Here is a 23,534-nt window from a genome sequence, read left to right as displayed (position 1 = left end):
GTACTGCTAGGCTGGAGGCATGAGTTTAGGAGCTCAGTTTGGGACTCTTTTGCTGTATGAACTGTCTAGATGTGAACGAACACCAAAACTGCAAATGGACTGTCGCACTCAGAGGCGTTGCTAGAACTGACTGGGCCCCACAGCAAATTTTTGTATGGGACCCTCTACACACACACTTACACACTTTTTCACAAACCCCCTCCTCCTGTGCAAACCCCTCTCATATGGCTATTTTGTGACTTTTTATTTACTGCATTTCTTTATTTGCCTCTCATTTTTAGCACAACTTTATTGTTTTTTAACATTTACAGTTGCTGACGGAGTTTATATTCAACTCAACCCTGCGCTGCAGATGTAATAGACATGTCTGATTTACCTCTACATAGCCACAAGTATTTTAGCCTCTGTTCCTTTCATACTGCAGCCATGAACGCAGTCATACACGCACTCTTCATGTACATGGACGCAGTCATAAACGCACTCTCTGTGTCCGGCAGTCATACACGCACTCTCCAGATACATGGACGCTCTCTCCACATACATGGACGCAGTCATACACGCACTCTTCACATACATGGATGCACTCTCCACATACATGGACGCAGTCATACACGCACTCTCCACATACATGGACGCACTCTCCACATACATGGACGCAGTCATACACGCACTCTCCACATACATGGACGCAGACATGCACACACTCTCCACATATATGGACACACTCTCCACATACATGGACGCAGACATACACACACTTTCCACATATATGGACGCACTCTCCACATACATGGACGCAGACATGCACACACTCTCCACATATATGGACGCACTCATACACACACTCTCCACATACATGGATGCGCTCATACACACACTCTCCACATGCATGGACACACTCATACACACACTCTCCACATATATGGGCGCACTCATACACACTCTCCACATACATGGACGCACTCATAGACACACTCTCCACATACATGGATGCACTCATACACACACTCCACATACATGGATGCACTCATACACACACTCTCCACATACATGGATGCACTCATGCACACACTCTCCACATACATGGATGCACTCATGCACACACTTTCCACATACATGGGCACACTCATACACACACTCTCCACATACATGGATGCACTCGCCACATACATGGGCGCACTCATACACACAGTCACCACATAGATGGACACACACATATACAATGCACATATATAGACACCCAGCTTTCCTGCTCTGCCTCTCCCCCATACTCTAATGCCTCTGCACTTGTGCCATGCAGGATAGCAGGGAAATTGGATGACATTACATGATATAATTCACCCAGTTTCCTACTGTACTGCAGGTCACATGTGCACGGTCTGGGAAAGCTGAATATAACCCCAGTTCCCCTGCCACTCACATCACTGGTGCAGTTGTGGCAATCCAACTGATGTTCAGCTTGCTGGGCATGGAAGGTTCAGGCTGCAGGAATCGTGGGTAGGAAAGGGGGCGGATATATTCTAGCTCCGCCCACATTGGACCGTCCTGATGCTGGTCACTGTCCATCATCAGAACTGAGGAGGGGAGAGGCGGAGCAATGTCACTGATGTCAGGTCAGAGGTGCAAGTGTAGGACTCTGGACCCAGTGCAGGAGAAGTCAGCTGCTCTGACAGGGGCCCGGGGTGACGAAGTACAGTGACTGCTCTCGGGCCCCTTCTGAGCTCGGGCCCCGAAGCAGCTGCTTCCCCTGCTTCCCTGATAGCTACGCCACTGGTTTTGTTACCATAAGTGTGAATAAAACGCTGAAGTTTTTGAGTTACAAACTGGTCTTTGCCTCTATACTGTGTCTGCTTTTCCTGTCTACCGCTCTACCCCACAACTGACAGATGGTCAGTGAAAAACAATGCTCATGTGCATTCAGTCTGGATGCTGTCTGTTGTAAAAACGGACCGGATACAGATGGAAAAATTGCCCTCTTAAAATAAGCCTTTAGCCTCTTTCACACGAACAATACAGATTAGCTCAGCATGCGTTGCAGTTTTTTTCCATGCGGGTGCGATGCGTTTGATGCGGAAAACTCGCTTGTGTGAAAGGGGCTTAGGGCTTCTGCACATGAGCGATATCAAACTCATGCAAGTCCTGTCGGTGAAAAACTGACGATTTCCCCTCAGATTTCCTTCACTTTGCATATCAGTGTTTTTGTAATTCTATAAGGCCCCTTTCATATGGGCGAGTTTTTTGAGCAGGTGCGATGCGTGAAGTGAACGCATAGCACCTGCACTGAATCCTGAACCATTTATTTTAATGGATCTGTGTACATGAGCATTTTTTTCACGCATCAGTTCTGCATTGCGAGAAACTCACAGCATGTTCTATATTCTGCATTTTCACTCAGCCCTGGCTCCATAGAAGTGAATGAGGCTTCAGTGAAAAATGCAATGTAGTCCAGAAGCAATGCGTCTTTCACTGATGGTTGTTAAAAGATATTGTTTGTAAACCTTCTGTCACACACGTGAAAAATGCATCAAAACGCTAGCACTCGCGTGAAAAAAAAATGAACAACTGAACGCAATCGCAGACAAAACTGACTGAACTTGCTTGCAAAATGGTGCGAGTTTTACTGAACGCATCCAGAGCCAATCCATATAGTTTGTGTGAAACAGGCCTTAAGTTCTTGCTTTTTATGCACACAGATGTTATGTTTTTACACACGTTTTATATGTTTTTGGATGACACACATCCAATAATTAATATTGAAAACAGACAGTCCTTCAGTGTGGTTCAGTTTTTTTTTTTACTGACCCATTGACTTCAATGGGTAAGTACAACGACCTTATACCGGCGTCTGGGGTATCCCTTACCCTTTAGGAGGTTTCTATGATATACAGTATGTCCCTCTTACAGAGCAAGTAGTGGTGACGCCAGTTGCATTGAAGCAACAAGGACATGGAGTCCCCTTTGTAGATGGTAGTGTTGGTACCCAGGTGTAGGATTGCCAGAGTGGTGTAGAGTGACCTACAATCCCTCTGAAGGTGTTGTATGCACATGTCACGGTGCTCCTACCTGGATATTCTTGGATCCCAGAAGTGGTCGGACGAAGCAGTGCAAAAAGGGATGACCAACTTGGATGATGAAGGAATTATTGAGTCCAGACTTGTAGTAACGTTGAACAGAGCTTTGCTTGGCATAAACTTTCATCAAGGAACAATCTTCCAGCTTTATCTTAGTTATCAGCAGATTTTGGCTTAACTTCTGGCAGGCAAACAACTTATGCAACAATCTCAGCTCTACTATACTATAGCTTTCTCAGCTCTGCTATGTTGGCTGGATTAAATAGGAAACTTTTCCTCTTCTGCTGGAACTTAGCTGTCTGTAGTCTGACTCTTACTTTGTCTTTATCTTTAGTCCTAGGAACTTCTTCCTGGCTTCAAGCTTACTTAGCTCGGCTTTAGGCAATGCAAGCCCAGGAGGGGACATGCAACCATATAGAACTCACAGGCAGGGCCTGCGGGCCCAGCAGAGCAGGCAGCGCTCAGCTAGCCGACACACAGTCTTCCCTTTACAGGGGTTGCTCTCAACTAACTCCTCACTAACAAACTCCTCCCTCTCTAGAGAGGGCTGGAATGGACAGAAACGAGCTCTGCACAGATTGCCGCCACCTGCTGGTTAACCAGGCACATTACACTTAAACATTCATTTGCAAGGAACTACATGTACACATTGTAACGGATCTCCTAGCACCCCGACCGAGTACCTCCGTTGATAGATGCTCCTAGTGCTTCCCGAGGTCCCCCAAGCACTCCACTTGACACCGTAAGCGCTGCAGACCCCACGAACCGCCGAAGCTTGGTTGAGGTCTCACCATCTCCTACCCACCCTGGACCTACGACAAGGCTCCAGTGGGGGAACCTCTCCCAAATCCTGAGAGCAGGAACAGCTCTTACAAGAGCTAGTAGTTATGCCAGGGGAGTATAGCAAATCTTCAGCGTATAGCAATCCCCCAGTGTCGATCAGTTACCCAAACACCAGCCCCAACATGGTAAAGGGTAAAACAGGAACTCTTTATTTGAACACACAAGCATTGATTTATACACATTTTCCAACAAGGTTACCACCCACAGGGTTTTGTAAAAACAGCCAATAACCACGTACAATACACTCAGACACTCCCACACAAAATCCTCCCCTCTGCCAGTGATCCAATTACCTCACTCTGGGTTGATGCAATCATCACAGGAAGAAGAATACACAATGTCTTCTGTCCTGGAGACAACCGAGACTTAATTCAATTATCTCTCAGGACAAAGGACATCGCCAATACACACAGAGAGACAATGGAACAGACCTCACTACTCAGCGTATACAATGTCCCACCCTTTTCAATACACATAGTCATTTAACATCCCAAAATGGCACGAATTAGACCAGGGGTTCAAGTTAGTACAAGTCCTTTGTGAACAAAGGAAGCCTGGCTGATGAGAGGGCCCATAATCCTGGGGCAAGAGGCTGGTAGCCAGGCCCCTCCAAAACCCAGTGGCGAGGTTGGTTTCGCCACACACATATTGCAGGGAGTGGAAATTAATATACAAGATGACACAGGATACACCAATAAAGATAGTGGGGGGCCCAAAAGAGGTGGTAATGTCACTCGGGGGTATTACATTAGTCCTTCATGGAAAAGGCTACAAAACATGTCCGGCATTTCATTTCTATGGGGTCTTTATTGCGTTAAAAATGCTAAAGATAGAAGGTGCTGCATTTTTTTTTTGCGCGAGATAAAATGCTCAATTGCATAAACCTATTGGGGAGAACTTATCATTCGCCCTACTCTAGTTTTCTGCTGGAATAAGAGACACAAACCTTGTGTTTGTGACTTTTAAACACCCTTATGCCTATATCTAGGCTCAAGTGGTGTTTCTACGCTGCCCTTGCCGCTTTTCTCAAAAAGGGGTTGTTGGGTGTCGAGGAGACTGGACCAGCGGGCCAAGCAAATGAATCTTCTTTTACTCCAGTTTTGATGTAAAAAAGACTTCAGATTTCAGTCTAGACGCACAGATTGGGTAGAATGTGCCTCATCATAAATTAGGCGCATCATTCTGCAGCTGAGGGGTTATCATATACTGGTGTAAAACGCTGGTCTATGATAAATTCCCCCCATTGATTTTAATATGTCGTTTTTACTGCAGGTGCTGTCTGTTTTAAACATGGCTGAAGCCCGAGTGAGAAACTTGCTTGTGTGTATGAGCCCTTAAGCCTCTTTCACATGAGCGATACAGGATGCATCAGGGTCTGTTCAGTAAAAAACTAATGGTTTTGCATGCAAATTGAATCAGTTTTATCTGCGAATACGTTCAGTTCGCATGAGCGAGTTGTCTGTCCAGACGCGTTACGTTTTTGCATTGGATGGCATCTGCACTGAATCCTGACCAATTCATTTTAATGAGAATATACACATGAGTATTGCTTTTAATTTTTTCACTGTACAAGCATCCTAAAAAAAGTTCAAATACATCATAAATTTGGCGTAAATGCCTAAAACAAAACCGCTCCATTTCCAAATCAACTGGACTAGAGAGAAATACTGCAGCACTGGTTAAACATTTATGGGGCACAATGTAACAGGATGGAAAGAGATATACACAGCACTCCAAAAAAAGATCCTATGTATTCACAGAATACAACATTTCAGCTCACACTGAGCTTTTCTCAAGCATATCGGGGAATATTTATCAAACTGGTGTAAAGTACAACTGGCTTAGTTGCCCATAGCAACCAATCAGGTTCAACCTTTCATTTTTCACAGCTCCTTTGAAAAATGAAAGGTGGAATCTGATTGGTTGTTGTGGGCAACTAAGCCAGTTCTACTTTACACCAGTTTGATAAATCTCCTACATAACCTTTGGAGTGCTGCCTAGGTCTCGTTTAGTAGAGTGAATGGCAGGGAGCCGACAGCTTCTTGCTTTGCTATACTTTTCCTGAGGACATGGATGCAGTTGGAAGTGGTGCCACTGTCAGTCAGTGGGTGTCTGACTCAGACATCCCAACCTGCAAAAACTAATTTCAGGGAGGTTTTATTTCACAAACTTTTTATTACATTTTCCAAACATATTCAGTATCTGCACACTTTGCTCTATGGTGTGGAGGACTGGGCTCATCACCCTGCCCCAAATTATCATATTTCTGTATATGATTAAAGGGATTCTGTCACCACCTAGAAGTCCTGTGAGCTAAGCATATGCTCATGTCCAGGTAGCATTCTGATTTCTAAGGTGGTATATATAAGCTATTTGTGGCTTTATTCTGCGGAAAAACAGGTTTTACTAACCTGTCAATCATTGAATTAAGGTGCCCAAACAGGGGAGGTCTGTGGATGCATGGTGCCTGGCTGCATGCATCGCCGTTCGTGCCCAGCGCCGCCTTCTACTCTTCAGTTCTCCCTCCCTCCCCCTCCTCCCGCTTTGAGATTCCGCGCGTGCGCACAGGCTCAGCCTGATGCGCTGTTGCGGACTGCTGGCATCGGCTTCTTCTTGCACAGTGCGCACGCGCCGAGAAGGGGACACTGCTACAGGTTGCCGGAGAGGTTTACTGCGAGTAAACTAGAGATGGGAAGTTCGGATCTTTCACATTAATCGGTTCATTTGAATCAGTTCATTCAAATGAACCGATTCATGAATCGAATCTTCGGTTCATTCGCTGAGCTGACAAGAAGCAAGTGAACTGAAGCTTAGGTTGCGCAATGCGCATGCGCGGATGCTTCCATTCACTTGCTGACTCGCTGAGTCTGCTCTTGGTCTGAGTCAGGAAGTTTAATCTTTAAAATGCTGTGTGTAATTATCTACCCCACTGTAGGAAAAAAACAAGCATCCGGGGGGGGATTTAACACTGGGGTAAATAATATAATTAAAATGGAGGGTTAAATTGGAGGGTTAAAAAAAATGCATCTCTCTCAATAGTTCTATAGCTACTGAATGAGACAGAAGAAGGGATGCCTTTAACATATACAGTACAGACCAAAAGTTTGGACACACCTTCTCATTCAAAGAGTTTAATTTATTTTCATGACTATGAAAATTGTAGATTCACACTGAAGGCATCAAAACTATGAATTAACACATGTGGAATTATATACATAACAAACAAGTGTGAAACAACTGAAAATATGTCATATTCTAGGTTCTTCAAAGTAGCCACCTTTTGCTTTGATTACTGCTTTGCACACTCTTGGCATTCTCTTGATGAGCTTCAAGAGGTAGTCCCCTGAAATGGTTTTCACTTCACAGGTGTGCCCTGTCAGGTTTAATAAGTGGGATTCCTTGCCTTATAAATGGGGTTGGGACCATCAGTGGCTTTGAGGAGAAGTCAGGTGGATACACAGCTGATAGTCCTACTGAATAGACTGTTAGAATTTGTATTATGGCAAGAAAAAAGCAGCTAAGTAAAGAAAAACTAGTGGCCATCATTACTTTAAGAAATGAAGGTCAGTCAGTCAGCCGAAAAATTGGGAAAACTTTGAAAGTAAGGGCTATCTGACCATGAAGGAGAGTGATGGGGTGCTGCACCAGATGACCTGGCCTCCACAGTCACCGGACCTGAACCCAATTGAGATGGTTTGGGGTGAGCTGGACCGCAGAGTGAAGGCAAAAGTGCCAAAAAGTGCTAAGCATCTCTGGGAACTCCTTCAAGACTGTTGGAAGAACATTTCAGGGGACTATCTCTTGAAGCTCATCAAGAGAATGCCAAGAGTGTGCAAAGCAGTAATCAAAGCAAAAGGTGGCTACTTTGAAGAACCTAAAATATTACATATTTTCAGTTGTTTCACACTTGTTTGTTATGTATATAATTCCACATGTGTTAATTCATAGTTTTGATGCCTTCATAGTCATGAAAATAAAGAAAACTCTTTGAATGAGAAGATGTGTCCAAACTTTTGGTCTGTACTGTATATCTCCTTGAGAAGCCAATTTGACCCTAAAGGGTTAATTCAACCTGTAATCTAAACTCTGTCCTGTCACTTCTCTTATCTCTCTGCTCTGCTATCAGTAAACCTTTCCAGGATATATTGTCTCACATGCGGGTGTCAGGGAGCCGCTATCTAATAGCGGGAGACTCCCTGAGTGTCCGGGAGACTTGAGATCCCTGCTGACTCCTGAGACATCCGATTGGCTGCTTGAAGGTGCTGCGGCTTAGTCAAGTGCAGCAGCCTATTCTTTACCAGGTACCATCCAATCGCAAGCGGTACTATACGTAGGCCTGTCTCATTCACTTGAATGGGACGGAGCTGCAGTATTGCATACAGCTGCTGCAAAAGAAGACCCCCACAAATCTAATGTTGATGGCTTCTCCTAAAAGTAGGTTATTTCTATTAACTGTACCAGGTCCATTTTTATTTTTGCATTTTAATTTTTTTTCTCTCACATTCCAATAGTCAGAACTTTCCGTTCATATACTGTAGCCATATGAGGTCTTATTTTTTGTGGGTTAAGGCTACTTGCACACTTGCAGCAGAGTGATCCAGCAAGCAGTTCCGGTAATCTGCATGCAAACGTACAGCATTTGTAAACGGATCTGGATCCGTCTCACAAATGCATTGCAAGAACGGATCCGTCTCTCCGTTTTTCATACGGACAAACGGATCCGTTTCTATTTTTTTTTCACAATGGAAGCGCTCATCTCCTAATGCCCCCCCACCGCCGCCGGCAACTAGAACCAGGGCCGCGCCGCCTGTGGTGATCGTCACTGCGGCCCTGAGGGATCAAAAAATGTTTTAAAAATTATTCACTGGTTGTTCTGGGGGGGAGGGGGGAGTCCAGACCCGCTGGACCACCCCTGTCGGTGAGCCACTGCATGGGGATGAAGCTGATCAGTTCTTTTCCGTTATTAAGCCCCTAGGACAGGACTCAATGCCGGAAAAGAATAACGCTAGTGTGAAAGTACCCTTAGTTATATTTTTTAATGGCACTATTTAATTTTGTCATGCTAACCGATCGGAGCCCTACGATTTCACTGCTGGGACTCCGATTGGATAGCAAAGGGAGCCGCTTCCCTCTGCCTGACCTCACAGATGCTACCATTGTTCTTAAACTCGGCATCTGAGCGGTTAAATGAGCGGTTTTGGAGTCATTGCTGATCCCGGTCATTGCTGCTGGGTGCCTGCTGTATTATACAGCCGACATTCACCACTTATGAAGCGCGCTTAGCGCACCTAAATAAATTCAGACTAAAAATTAGACCTCGGACCAGATCCCTACATAAAAGCAAACTCCTAAGGGCTCATGCACATGACCATGTGCTGGCCGGGCCCGTGCTGCGGACCGCAAATTGCAGTCCGCAATGCATGGGCACCGACCGTGGGGCAGCCGCATGCGGATCGCGGACCCATTCACTTGAATGGGGTCCATGATCCGCATCCAATGGTCCGCACCGCAAAAATGTAGTGCATGCACTAACTTTTTGCGGTGCGGAGGCACGGCCAGAAACACCACGGAAGCACTCCGTAGTGCTTCTGTGGGGTTCCGAGCCATGCTTCCTCACCACATCTCCCGGTTTGCGGAACCCATTCAAGCGAAAGAGTCTGCATCCGTGATGCGGGGTGCACACTGCCGGTGCCCCATGTATTGCGGACCCGCCGTAATACGGCCACGGTGGGGGCAACGGCCGTGTGCATGAGCCTTAATGGCGAGTTCACATCTGCATTGGAGGCTCCGTTTGAGACCTCCGGCGAAGATAAGTTCAAAAAGACTGGACAAAAAAGTTTTTGGTGTGTTAAAAAAAAAGGATTCGAAACGGAAACTCAAAATACTGCATTGTAGTTAATGGGGCCTGTTCAGCTCTGTTCTGTTCCATTATGTGCCCTATCCGGAACATCTGTTACTTCAGTTGTTCCGCTCCCATAACAGAGCAAAATAACTCAAATATTTAGCGATGCTATGCCTTATTCAATTTATTGCAGAGCTCAAACCAGACCCCTAAATTCAGACCCCATTCTGACTAAGAAAATTTATTCAGTCCCCAGACCAGACTCCTTAAAGGGGTTTTCTAAGATATTTTTTATTTATAACCTATCCTCAAGACAACCTGCACCCCGATGATCAACTGGTTGAAGAGAGGGCCGCACTACGTGTGAGCGCAGCCTTCCCTTCATTGTCTACCTGCTCGCAGTCAACATGGCAGTGGTGAGCAGGTGGAATTACAAGCCATAATTCACTTCTATATGACGGCTCCTTCCTATACACTTGTATACTATACATGCGTCACATTGAAGTGAACAAGACATCTTCTTGTAATTACACCTGCTCACTCCTGCGATGTTGACAGCTAGCAGATAAACAGTGAAGGGAAGACTGCAAGGGAGCGCGGCCTTCTCTTCAACCAGCTGGACGTGGGAGTGCCAGGTGTCGGACCCCCGCTGATCTGATATTGATGACCTATCCTGAGGATAGGTAAAATAAAAAGAAATCTCGGAAAACCCCTTTAATTTAAGGCTTATTACTACCTCAGCCTTTTATAGCCAAGATGGGAATACCCAGAGAAAGTGATGACCGGGGTGAGTGGAGGTACGGAAATGGCTCACATAGTCCTGCGAAGTACTGTGCTATGCTGTCTGAGGGTGTCCATAACTCCTGCCACCGCTTGCTGGCGATTACTCTGGTTGTTCCCATTTGGGCCATGAAAAGCTATCATTTGAATTACACTGTCATTTCAAAGCCTAGAATAGATTCCTAAATTCAGACCATAGTTATAAAAAGGAATTCAGACCTAAAACCACAAGGATAAATTAATTCCTACTACAGACTCCAAACTTAGTGCAGACACCAAACCAGACCCCTATATAAATTCAGACCGCAGACCCAGAGTAAGGCCTCATGGACACAACCGTTTTTTTTCTCGTTTAGGTTCCGCTTTTTGCGTTCCGTATACGGACCGTATACGGACCGTATACGGAACCATTCATTTCAATGGGTCCGCAATTTTTTTTTAATGTACTCCGTATGCATTCCGTTTCCGTATTTCCGTTCCGTTTAAAGATAGAACATGTCCTATTCTTATCCGCATAACGGACAGGCATAGTACTGTTCTATCAGGGGCCAGCTGTTCCGTTCTTCAAAAAATGGAATGCACATGGACGTCATCCGTATTTTTTGCGGATCTGTTTTTTGTGGACCGCAAAACACTGAAAAAGCCATAAGGTCGTGTGCAATAGGCCTAAAACCTTAGGCTCCTTTCACACCTCCGGTTTTAATTCCAGCAGGTTGTTCTGGCAAAGAACAGCCTGCCGGAATTCTCTGGATCCAGCGCTGCCAGATGCGGACGTAATGTCCCTTACTCGATTAGGTATAATGGTGTCCGGCAGAAAGCAATAAGCATTCCAGCTGACAAGCAGAGACCGGGCCGGACACAAACCGCTGCATGCTGCAGTTTGCGTCCAGCCGGGTCTCTGCTTGTCTCCCAGAACAGCCATGCCAGAGCAGCCTTAGCCTACATGCACACGAACATGGTTTGTTTCCGCATCTGAGCCGCATTTTTTGCAGCTCGGGCGCGGACCCATTAGCTTCAATGGGGCCGCAAAAGATGCGGACAGCATTCTTTGTGCTGTCCGCATTCGTTGCTCCGTTCCGTAACCCTGCAAAAAAAATAGAACATGTCCTATTCTTGTCCGTTTTGCGGACAAGAATAGGCATTGTTACAATGGATCCGCAAAAAAAAAGGATGCCATACGGACGTCATCTGTTTTTTTTTGCGGATTCGCAATTTGTGGACCGCAAAACACAAACGTTCATGTGCATGTAGGCTTATTCAGACGTCAGTGAATCACCAACAGGTGCTGTCTGTGTTTGCCACAGCACATGTACCCATCAATTTGAATGTGTGTATTCACACATCCGTGATTTTCCATGGTCCCGGGTTACACCATAGAAGAATGCCCTAATTTTGTCAATGTTTATGGATCCATCATGCCCATTATAGTCTATAAAACATGGACACAACATGGATGGCATTCGTGTTTCGGGGATCATTGCTAGAATATGCTCTTGAAATTAATTTTCAGCTGAATATGGATGACACATGGAGGGCAAAAAATGGACACACCAAACATGGATCCTTCATGGACATCTTCACAGATGGACCACTGACCATCTTGCCACGGATGTCATCATGGACACAGACGTGTGAATGAGGCCTAAAGACAAGGATTTGGATCTAAGGCCACTCCAAATACTTACAAAAAATGTTTTGCAGTTGTTAAAGGGGTTGTCTCACTTCAGTAAGTGGCATTTATCATGTAGAGGAAGTTACTACAAGCCACTTACTAATGTATTGTGATTGTCCATATTGCTTCCTTTGCTGGCTGGATTCATTTTTCCATCACATGATACACTGCTCGTTTCCATGGTTACAGACCACCCTGCAGTTAATCAGCAGTTGTCGTACTTGCACACTATAGGAGAAAGTGTCAGCCTCTCTGGTGGCTGGGACCACGGGAGCGCACATAGGCTAGTGCTTTTTCCTATATTGTGCAAGCACGACCACCACTGATGGATTACAGGGTGGTCTGTAACCATGGAAATGAGCAGTGTATAATATGATGGAAAAATGAATCCAGCCAGCAAAGGAGACAATAAGGACAATCACAATACATTAGTAAGTGGCTTGTAGTAACTTTCTCTACATGATAAATGCCACTTGCTGAAGTGAGACAACCCCTTGAAGGAGATTTGATTGCTCCACTGCTACCCGCTAAATTGGCCACTGGCAGGCGGCCCACTGCCCATCCCACAGGAGCCATGGGGAATCTGGCAGAAATTGCAGATCAGGAGTCCGGGCCTGTTGGCCAGATCACATGAGGGGCTGGCTAGGTGGACATGTGGTGGTGGGGATACAAACAGCGGCAGTCAGGGGACTGGAAGGAATTTTGAGTGGAAATTGATTTATAATTTTATCTCACAGCATATGTATCTCTCTAAAACCACTAGTGGTACTTCTGTGGCAATGAACCCACTATCTACATGTTTTCCACAGACTTGTTTTTAGGAATGTTTGCCTCCAATGGCAGCCCTCCCCAGTGTCCCTTTTTTCAAGCGACAGTCCCTACTTTTGACTCAAGTCCCTCTTTGCTCCTTTTGATGTGATCCCAAATGGAAGAACTACTTGTTAGGGTTAAAACAGAACTAAGGGTGAGTACATCAGGGCTATGTGTGGTCAGACCCCTGTAAATTGGAGGCTCACCTGCATAGGTTGTGCTTGATTAGGCAGAACTCTAATGTCTGCATATCAGGATGGCCTCTGGGACAGGTCCCCGGTCTTCCGAGGAGAAGAGTGGAGAATGATGGACCACATCAAGTGTGATGCGATCAATGGATTCTTTTTATTGCGTTTCGGAGATCTAATTCTCCTTCTTGTAAACCTGAAGGAGAATTATATCTCTGAAACGCATTGTAGTATCCAGGGATGGCATGGCGGGTGATGTGGTCCTTTGCGCCTGATGCCCACCATTCTTAACTCTCTTTTTGATCTCAGGTACAGATTTGCAGTATTACATCTACAACATTGATCCAGGAAGGGTTTGTTTCCTGGCTGTATATTAGAGCCCTCCTTTTATTTTATCATTTGATGCAATTTGGATTTTAGACATTTTTATATTCAGATCATTTGTGCGCTATTGTATATAAGAAAGCTACTGAAGTGTATAAGTATTCACACAATGAATCCCAGGAGTCAGTTAGGAGGTATGCAGTGTCTGGATCTGGTTAGGACTCTCTGCAGATTTCCTATACGTGTCACTGGCCATATGACACTACGTAGCCCAGCGGTAGTAGTACGGTAACGCACAGTGTGAGACGCTGCCTTCCGGCACTGACAGTGTTAGCTGCAGAGGCCGCCCACCCGTGACGTCACCGCCCCAGCTTCCTGCCGTTGTAGCCCCTCGCTTTTTTAGCTGACCGGCGGGACCTGGCTTCTCAGTAGTGCCCGGGCTGCAGTGAGGGCTCGTGGACGTATACATGGGCCGGGCCTGCGAGTGTCCCATACACGTGGACCGGGAGTAACGGGATGGCGGCTGCTTAGCATCGTTTTACTGATAAGGAGCGGGAGGAAACAATGGAAGTAATACAAGCGGTATAAAGGAATGGGGCTGTGTGGCATGTGGGCTGGAAGTAGCACTGGCATGAGGGTGGCAGCAGGGCCTCTGCAGGATGTAATGGACAGGGCAGGAATGCAGCATCTCTGCTGATCTGAGACTTGGGTTCATCTGCTGCTCCAGTTCCTTGTGAGTCTTGGAGAAAAAGGAGAGCCAGGCCAGTGGTACCCCTCTGGATCACTGATGGGCAGGCATGCCAGCCCTGAATGCCCATATAGCTTAACCCACATTTAGGATGTCGGATCCAAGTTACTGGACAGCATTCCATGGCTGCAAGGGTCACCTGGCAAAGGGGGCGTTACTGCAGCGCTCCAAAAGGTAAGTGTATGGGCAGCGTATACAGCCCTGAAATATGTACACCTACAGGCTTGGCATACAAGGTTGTATTTTGCTTTTCCAAATTGAACATAAGTTTTTATTTAGAGAAAAGTGAGCAGAAACGGGGAATAATCACAATAGTTTAATTCCCCCCCATTCTGTTGTCAGGTAGGTAATCGTGTATAGTGATGCAAAGACCGCCCTCTCAGCCGTGTATCCTGCTTTTTCACACAGGTGATTGCTCTTCAGATACAACAGTTGTTGTGGGGGAGGGGGATAAAACTTTTTTGAGGCGGGCCAGAGTGAGTTAAAAAGTAAAATTGGGATTACTCGCCTGATTCCCCGCTGTTACCTTTCATTTGGTTACTGGGTTCCCACTTGTCTCCACTTCCTGGTCCCGTCTTGACGCACAGGAAATGGCAGGCAAGGCCTCCCCAGCCAATCAGTGGCTGCAGCAGTGACCTCCCTCTGTCAGTGATTGGGCCATTTCGTGTCTCAAGGCAGAACTTGGAAGTAGAGGTAAGCATTGGTATGGCAGCAGCGGTAGAACAGTAAGGTGATTAATGACAATTTTAAAATTTTAACCCATTCTGCCCTATTCTTAAAGGTTTTATTTAGGCTTGAGCGAATCGAGCTTTGGATCATAGATCCGAAGTCAATTTGTTAAAAAACGTGGTAGTTAAAGGGGTTCTGCAGTTTGTTTAAACTGATGATCTATCTTCTGGATAGATCATCAACATCTGATCGGCGGGGGTCCAACACCCGCAACCCCCGCCGTTCAGCTGTTTTAGAAGGCAGCGGCTCTCCACCAGCGCCGCGGCCTTCTCCCTGTTTACTGCTGGCCCAGTGACGTCACGACTAGTATCAACTGGCCTGGGCTAAGCTCCATTCAAGTGAACAGAGCTTAGCCGCGCCCAGGCCAGGGATACTATTCGTGACGTCACTGGGCCAGCGGAAAACAGTGAGAAGGGCGCGGCGCTGCTGTAGCGCCGCTGCCTTCTCAAACAGCTGATCGGCGGGGGTCCCAGGTGTCGGACCCCCGCCGATCAGATGCTGATGATCCACTTTGTTCTAATACTGTACGGAGCAGGAGCTCTGTACTGTATTAGAATGTATTGGCTCTGATGAGCCGAAGTTATTACTTCTCACGGAGACTTCACATAACTTCAGAAATTGATTTATACTGTGAAAAAACATTTCCTGAACTCTGGTTCGGTACCAAGGTACGACTTGGAACCAAACCAGAGTTCGGGAAATATTTTTTTTTACAGTATAAATCAATTTCTGAAGTTATGTGAAGTCTCGTGAGAAGTAATAACTTCGGCTCATCAGAGCCAATACATTCTAATACAGTACAGAGCTCCTGCTCCGTACAGTATTAGAACAAAGTTTTTATGCAAATCGACCGGATAACCCCTATAAATACACATATAGTTTGCCTACACGGATACAATACATTTTAATGCTGTACGGAAACGGCATTAACAACAAAGTTTTTTTAAGAAGTAGACTTTGGATCTATGATCCGAAGCGCAATACCCTCAAGCCTTGTTTTATCCCAAAGCACAACCCCTTTAAGTAGTAAAGCCAGTCATACATGTGACACAGCTTTCGGACATCAACATAAGTGTGCACAGTTAGCTAAACCAAAAGTAAATTTTTACATCAATAGGGTGTGCGGAATAAGCCACAACCTGAAACCTCTACCAGGGCAGTGGAGTCGGTAGAAATGTACCAACTCCAGCTTAGAAAGAATATTATCTGTTATTCATATTGTGTAATTATTTTATTAACTTGCATATAAATTTATAAAAGTTTAGAAATGTTAATCATAAGTACACTGACCAAAAATATAAACGCAACACTTTTGGTTTTGCTCCCATTTTGCATGAGCTGAACTCAAAGATCTGAAACATTTTCTACATACACAAAAGACCCATTGCTCTCAAATATTGTTCACAAATCTGTGTTAGGCCTCTTTCACACTTGCGTTGTCCGGATCCATCGTGTACTTCATTTGCCGGAGGTGCCCGCCGGATCCGTAACACCGCAAGTGAACTGAAAGCATTTGAAGACGGATCAGTCTTCAAAATGCGTTCAGTGTTACTATGGCAGCCAGGACGCTATTAAAGTCCTGGCTGCCATAGTAGTAGTGGGGAGCGGGGGAGCAGTATACTTACAGTCCGTGCGGCTCCCAGGGCGCTCCAGAATGACGTCAGAGCGCCCCATGCACATGGATGACGTGATCCATGCGACACGTCATCCATGCACGTGGGGCGCCCTGACGTCACTCTGAAGCGCCCCGGGAGCTGCACGGACGGTAAGTATACTGCTCCCCCTCTCCCAACTACACTTTACCATGGCAACCAGGACTTTGGTTACCATGGCTGCCAGGACACTATTCAGAAAAAGCTAAACGTCGGATCCGGTAATGCGCCGAAACGACGTTTAGCTTAAGGCCGGATCCGGATTAATGCCTTTCAATGGGCATTAATTCCGGATCCGGCCTTGCGGCAAGTGTTCAGGATTTTTGGCCGGAGCAAAAAGTGCAGCATGCTGCGGAATTTTCTCCGACCAAAAAACGTTCCGTTCCGGAACTGAAGGCATCCTGATGCATCCTGAACGGATTTCTCTCCATTCAGAATGCATGGGGATAATCTTGATCAGGATTCTTCCGGCATAGAGCCCCGACGACGGAACTCTATGCCGGAACACAACAACGCAAGTGTGAAAGAGCCCTTAGTGAGTACTTTTTCCTTTGCCAAGATAATCCATCCCATCTCACAGGTGTGGCATATCAAGGTGCTGATTAGACAGCATGAATATTGCACAGGTGTGCTTTAGACTGCCCACAATAAAAGGCCACTCTGAAATGTGCAGTTTGATCACACAGCTCAATGCCACAGATGTTGCAACGTTTGAGGGAGGGTGCGATTGGCATGCTGACTGCAGGAATGTCTACCAGAGCTGTTGCCCATGCCCAAAGGCGTTTCGGAGAATTTGCCAGTACATCCAACCGGCCTCACAACCGCAGACCACGTGTAACCACACCAGCCCAGGACTTCCACATCCAGCATGTCCACCTCCATGATCGTCTGAGACCAGCCACCCGGACAGCTGCAGCAACAATCGGTTTGCATAACCAAAGAATTTCTGCACAAACTGTCAGAAACCATCTCAGGGAAGCTCATCTGCATGCTCGTCGTCCTCATCGGGGTCCGGACCTGACTGCAGTTCATTGTCGTAACCGACTTTAGTGGGCAAATGCTCACATTCGATGGCGTCTGGCACGTGAGAGAGGCGTTCTGTTCACGGATGAGTCCGGGTTTTCACTGTTCAGTGCAGATGGCAGACAGCGTGTGTGGGTGAGCGATTTGCTGACGTCAATGTTGTGGATCGAGTGGCCCATGGTGGCAGTGGGGTTATGGTATGGGCAGGCGTATGTTATGGACAACAAACACAGGTGTATTTTATTGATGGCATTTTGAATGCACATTGATACCGTGATGAGATCCTAAGGCCCATTGTAGTGCAATTCATCCTCGACCATCACCTCATGTTGCAGCATGATAATGCACGGCCCCATATTGCAAGGATCTTTACACAATTCCTGGAAGCGGAAATCATCCCAGTTCTTGCATGGCCAGCATACTCACCGGACATGTCACCCAATGAGCATGGTTGGGATGCTCTGGATTGGCGTATATGACAGCGTGTTCCAGCTATTGAAGAGGAGTGGACCAACATTCCACAGGCCTCAATCAACAACCTGATCAACTCTATGCGATGGAGATGTGTTGCACCGCGTGAGGCAAATGGTGGCCACACCAGATACTGACTGGTTTTCTCAACACTGTTCACATTTCCGAGTGTCCTTTTATTGTGGGCAGTCTAAGGCACACCTGTGCAATATTCATGCTGTCTAATCAGCACCTTGATATGCCACACCTGTGAGGTTGAATGGATTATCTCGGCAAAGGAGAAGTGCTCACTAACACAGATTTAGGCCTCATGCACACGGCCGTGTTCCGCGGCAGAGAGCGGTCCGTGGTAACACGGCCTGGATACCTGTTGAGAGCAGGAGCGCACGGCGTCATTGGTTGCTATGACGCCGTGCGCTTCATGCTGCCGCTGCACTACATTAATACACTATACGAGTGTATTACTGTAGTGCAGCGGCGGCATGAAGCGCACGGCGTCATAGCAACCAAGGACGCCGTGCGCTCCTGCTCTGAACAGGAATCCAGCCCGGCATACCACGTACCGCTCTCGGCCGCGGAACACGGCCGTGTGCATTCGGCCTAAAGCAGTAATATGTAGATTAGCTTTCTGAGCAGATCCCAATGTGGTGAAGCTATAGTACATAGTAGGGTTGTCCCGATACCACTTTTTTAGGACCGAGTACAAGTACCGATACTTTTTTTCAAGTAGTCACCGATACCGAATACCGATACTTTTTTTAAATGTCATGTGACCGTTTTGGGGGATCTGTGGATCTGTGGATGACGCACTGTCATGTGGGGGACCTGTGGATGGCACTGTTATGGGGGACCTGTGGATGGCACTGTTATGGGGGACCTGTGGATGGCACTGTTATGGGGGACCTGTGGATGGCACTGTTATGGGGGACCTGTGGATGGCACTGTTATGGGGGACCTGTGGATGGCACTGTTATGGGGGACCTGTGGATGGCACTGTTATGGGGGACCTGTGGATGGCACTGTTATGGGGGACCTGTGGATGGCACTGTTATGGGGGACCTGTGGATGGCACTGTTATGGGGGACCTGTGGATGGCACTGTTATGGGGGACCTGTGGATGGCACTGTTATGGGGGACCTGTGGATGGCACTGTTATGGGGGACCTGTGGATGGCACTGTTATGGGGGACCTGTGGATGGCACTGTTATGGGGGACCTGTGGATGGCACTGTTATGGGGGACCTGTGGATGGCACTGTTATGGGGGACCTGTGGATGGCACTGTTATGGGGGACCTGTGGATGGCACTGTTATGGGGGACCTGTGGATGGCACTGTTATGGGGGACCTGTGGATGGCACTGTTATGGGGGACCTGTGGATGGCACTGTTATGGGGGACCTGTGGATGGCACTGTTATGGGGGACCTGTGGATGGCACTGTTATGGGGGACCTGTGGATGGCACTGTTATGGGGGACCTGTGGATGGCACTGTTATGGGGGACCTGTGGATGGCACTGTTATGGGGGACCTGTGGATGGCACTGTTATGGGGGACCTGTGGATGGCACTGTTATGGGGGATCTGTGGATGGCACTGTTATGGGGGATCTGTGGATGGCACTGTTATGGGGGATCTGTGGATGGCACTGTTATGGGGGATCTGTGGATGGCACTGTTATGGGGGATCTGTGGATGGCACTGTTATGGGGGATCTGTGGATGGCACTGTTATGGGGGATCTGTGGATGGCACTGTTATGGGGGATCTGTGGATGGCACTGTTATGGGGGATCTGTGGATGGCACTGTTATGGGGGATCTGTGGATGGCACTGTTATGGGGGATCTGTGGATGGCACTGTTATGGGGGATCTGTGGATGGCACTGTTATGGGGGATCTGTGGATGGCACTGTTATGGGGGATCTGTGGATGGCACTGTTATGGGGGATCTGTGGATGGCACTGTTATGGGGATCTGTGGATGGTACTGCTATAGGGTGGGATATCTGTGGATGGCATTGTTATGGGGTGGGGGGATCTGAGGATGGCATTGTTATTTGGTGGGGGATCTGTGGATGGCACTGTTATGGGGGATCTGTGGATGGCACTGTTATGGGGATCTGTGGATGGCACTGTTATGGGGATCTGTGGATGGTACTGCTATAGGGTGGGATATCTGTGGATGGCATTGTTATGGGGTGGGGGGATCTGAGGATGGCATTGTTATTTGGTGGGGGATCTGTGGATGGCACTGTTATGGGGGATCTGTGGATGGCACTGTTATGGGGATCTGTGGATGGCACTGTTATGGGGATCTGTGGATGGCACTGTTATGGGGATCTGTGGATGGTACTGCTATAGGGTGGGATATCTGTGGATGGCATTGTTATGGGGTGGGGGGATCTGAGGATGGCATTGTTATTTGGTGGGGGATCTGTGGATGGTGCTGTTATAGGGGATCTGTGGATGGAACTGTTATGGGGAGGATCTGTGGATGACACTGCTATATGTCATCCACAGATCCCCCTCATAACAGTGTCCCCCAATACACCGGGCCCCGCCGCTCACCGAAGTATTTATAAACCTGAATCCTTATCCTGTTATTAAGTTGAACTAACGCTGCCCTCTCCCATGTTCCCCTGTATCCCCACAGCACTTACTTAAGCTTCCATAGCAGGCAGAGCGGACGGCACCAGTAACGTCACTCACTGACGTCGCGCGTCTGCTCCGCCTGCTTCACTCATAAAGTGGGCGGAGCAGGCGCTCTACGTCAGTGAGTGACGTTACTGCTGCCGTCTGCTCTGCCTGCTATGGAAGCTTAAGTAAGTGCTGTGGGGATACAGGGGGGACATGGGAACATGGGAGAGGGCAGCGTTAGTTCAACTTAATAACAGGATAAGGATTCACGTTTATAAATACTTTGGTGAGCGGCGGGGCCCGGTGTAAGAGTACAGTGACTGCACCGGGCCCCGCCCATAGTTACGCCCATAGTATTCTATTTATGTATCGGGGCGGGGTATCGGCGGCTGACTACCGCCGAGAAAACTCGGAATCGGTCCCGATACCGATACTAGTATCGGTATCGGGACAACCCTAGTACATAGAGTATATGATATGTAGATGCTAGGACACAGATCTGCCCTCAGTATGCTGATGTCTAGCCCTGTCAGTCAAGGGAAGGGGGAGTGTGTAGAGCACAAGGGGTCAGGGCTCCAGACTAAAAAAAAAATACCTAGTAGCCATTGGCTCCTGAACTGAAAATTTTAGCCGCCAAATTAAATTTTTAGTCGCCAAATCAAAACCGAATAAAAATTTTGGTATCGTGACAACGCTGATCAGATTGGCGTAGGGTTGTTTCGATACCAAAGTTTTGATTCGCTTTCGTCACCATAAAGTATTGCGATACTCAATACCGTGCAAAAAAAAAGCCAAAAAAAGCTGCGTGCATTTCGCATTTTATGAAACGTTCGGCCCATAATAGAACAGTCCTATCCTATTTTTTGGGGTGACAAGGTGACTAAAAATGGCGAATGCTCACCGCATAGGAGAAATCTTTTAAAAATTTAATAGTTTGGACTTTTCGGACACAGCGCTATGTAATATGTTTATTTATTGTTTATATATTTTATATGTAAAATTGGGAAAGGGGGGATTTAAACTTAATATTTTAGGGTACTTTCACACTAGCGTTTTTAATTTCCGGCATAGAGTTCCGTCACAGGGGCTCTATACCGGAAAAGAACTGATCAGGCATATCCCCATGCATTCTGAATGGAGAGTAATCCGTTCAGGATGCATCAGGATTAGTGTTGAGCGAACTTCTGTTTTAAGTTCGGCGTCTAAAGTTCGGCTTCCGGTTAGCGGAGAATCCCGATATGGATTCCGAATTCCGTTGTGGTCCGTGGTAGCGGAATCAATAATGGCCGATTATTGATTCCGCTACCACGGACCACAACGGAATTCGGAATCCATATCTGGATTCTCCGCTAACCGGAAGCCGAACTTTAGACGCCGAACTTAAAACAGAAATTCGCTCAACACAAATCAGGATGTCTTCAGGTCAGTCTTTTTGACTGATCAGGCAAAAGATAAAACCGCAGCATTCTACGGCTTTATCTCTGGCGAAAAAAACGGAAGATTTGCCTGAATGCCGGATTCGGCATTTTTCCCCATAGGAATGTATTAGTGCCGTATCCGGCATTCAAAATACTGGAATGCCGGATCCATCCTTCCAGTTGAACCGTGCGATTTTTCACGCATGGTTGCTAGGATGAAAGTCTATTCACTGTATTTCTTTCCCTTATAACAACATGGTAATAATAGCATTCTTTAATGCAGAATGCGTAGTAGAAGGTCAATATAATAAACATTATATACACCCCAATATAATAAACATTGGTGGCGCAGTGCGCCCCCCCAACATAATAAACATTGGTGGCGCATTGCGCCCCCCCAGTATAATAAACATATAAACATTGGTGGCGCAGTGCGCCTTCCCCCCCCCCCCTCCCTAGTATAATAAACATATAAACATTGGTGGGCAGTGCCAATGAGGGTTAAAAAAAATAACTAAAAATTAACTCGCCTCCTCCAATTGATCGCGTAGCAGCCGATCTCCTGTTCTTTCTTCAGGACCTGTCAAAGGACCTGTGGTGACATCACTGTGCTCATCACATGATACATCACCAGGTCCTGAAGAAAGAACAGGAGACCGGCAGCTACGCGATCAATTGGAGGAGGTGAGTTAATTATAATATTTTTTTTTTTTAACCCTCATTGGCACTTCCCACTGCGCCACCAATGTTTATTATACTGGGGTGTTGGGGGGGGGGGGGGGGCGCCACCAATGAAGATAACTGACCTGTTAATACAAATACAGGAGGCGGGTGCCGGAATCAAATAGCCGACACCCGACTTCTATGACAGGGAGCTGCGATCAGCGGCAGTTAACCCCTCAGGTGCCTCTCCCTGTCATAGAGGACGGGGGCCGCTATTTGATTCCGGCACCCGCCTCCTGTATTTGTATTAACAGGTCAGTTATCTTCATTGGTGGCACAGTGGCCACAGCCCCTCCCCCTGTCCCTCTTCTTATTGGCCGCGGCGGCAGCAGCACAGGGGGGAGGGAGAGACTCTTTCACTGCTCTGCTGATAAGAACATGATAGTTCAGCTTCTGTGCCCGCTGCTGTATTCAGAGCTGCGGCGCGGCTCTAGTCGCAAATGGCGACAAGACTAAAAAGTCTTGTCGCCATTTGTAAATTCTAAGTCGCATTGGCGACCATTTTGGTCGCCATCTGTAGCCCTGGGGGTGTTACAAAGTAGTGCTCAAAGGATTCAGCCCCACCTCCTGCTGCTTGCTCATTTGCGTACGAATAAAACGCAGATTTCTC

The 23,534-nt window shown here is 47.0% G+C and overlaps 1 protein-coding gene across 1 annotated transcript in view; it reads left to right on the top strand.

Moving 5' to 3' along the window:
* The first annotated feature begins 13,947 nt into the window (after nt 1–13,947).
* Nucleotides 13,948–23,534, top strand: part of MAST3 (microtubule associated serine/threonine kinase 3) — a 163,412-nt gene continuing 153,825 nt past the window's right edge. Inside the window, 1 exon segment of the mRNA XM_040417822.1 lies at nt 13,948–14,452. Coding sequence (XP_040273756.1) covers nt 14,370–14,452 — 83 coding nt within the window. The 5' untranslated portion in view covers nt 13,948–14,369.

The sequence above is a fragment of the Bufo bufo genome, chromosome 2, assembly GCF_905171765.1.
Source record: "Bufo bufo chromosome 2, aBufBuf1.1, whole genome shotgun sequence".
Classification (NCBI taxonomy): Eukaryota; Metazoa; Chordata; class Amphibia; order Anura; family Bufonidae; genus Bufo; species Bufo bufo.
This window is presented reverse-complemented; position numbering and strand designations above follow the sequence as displayed.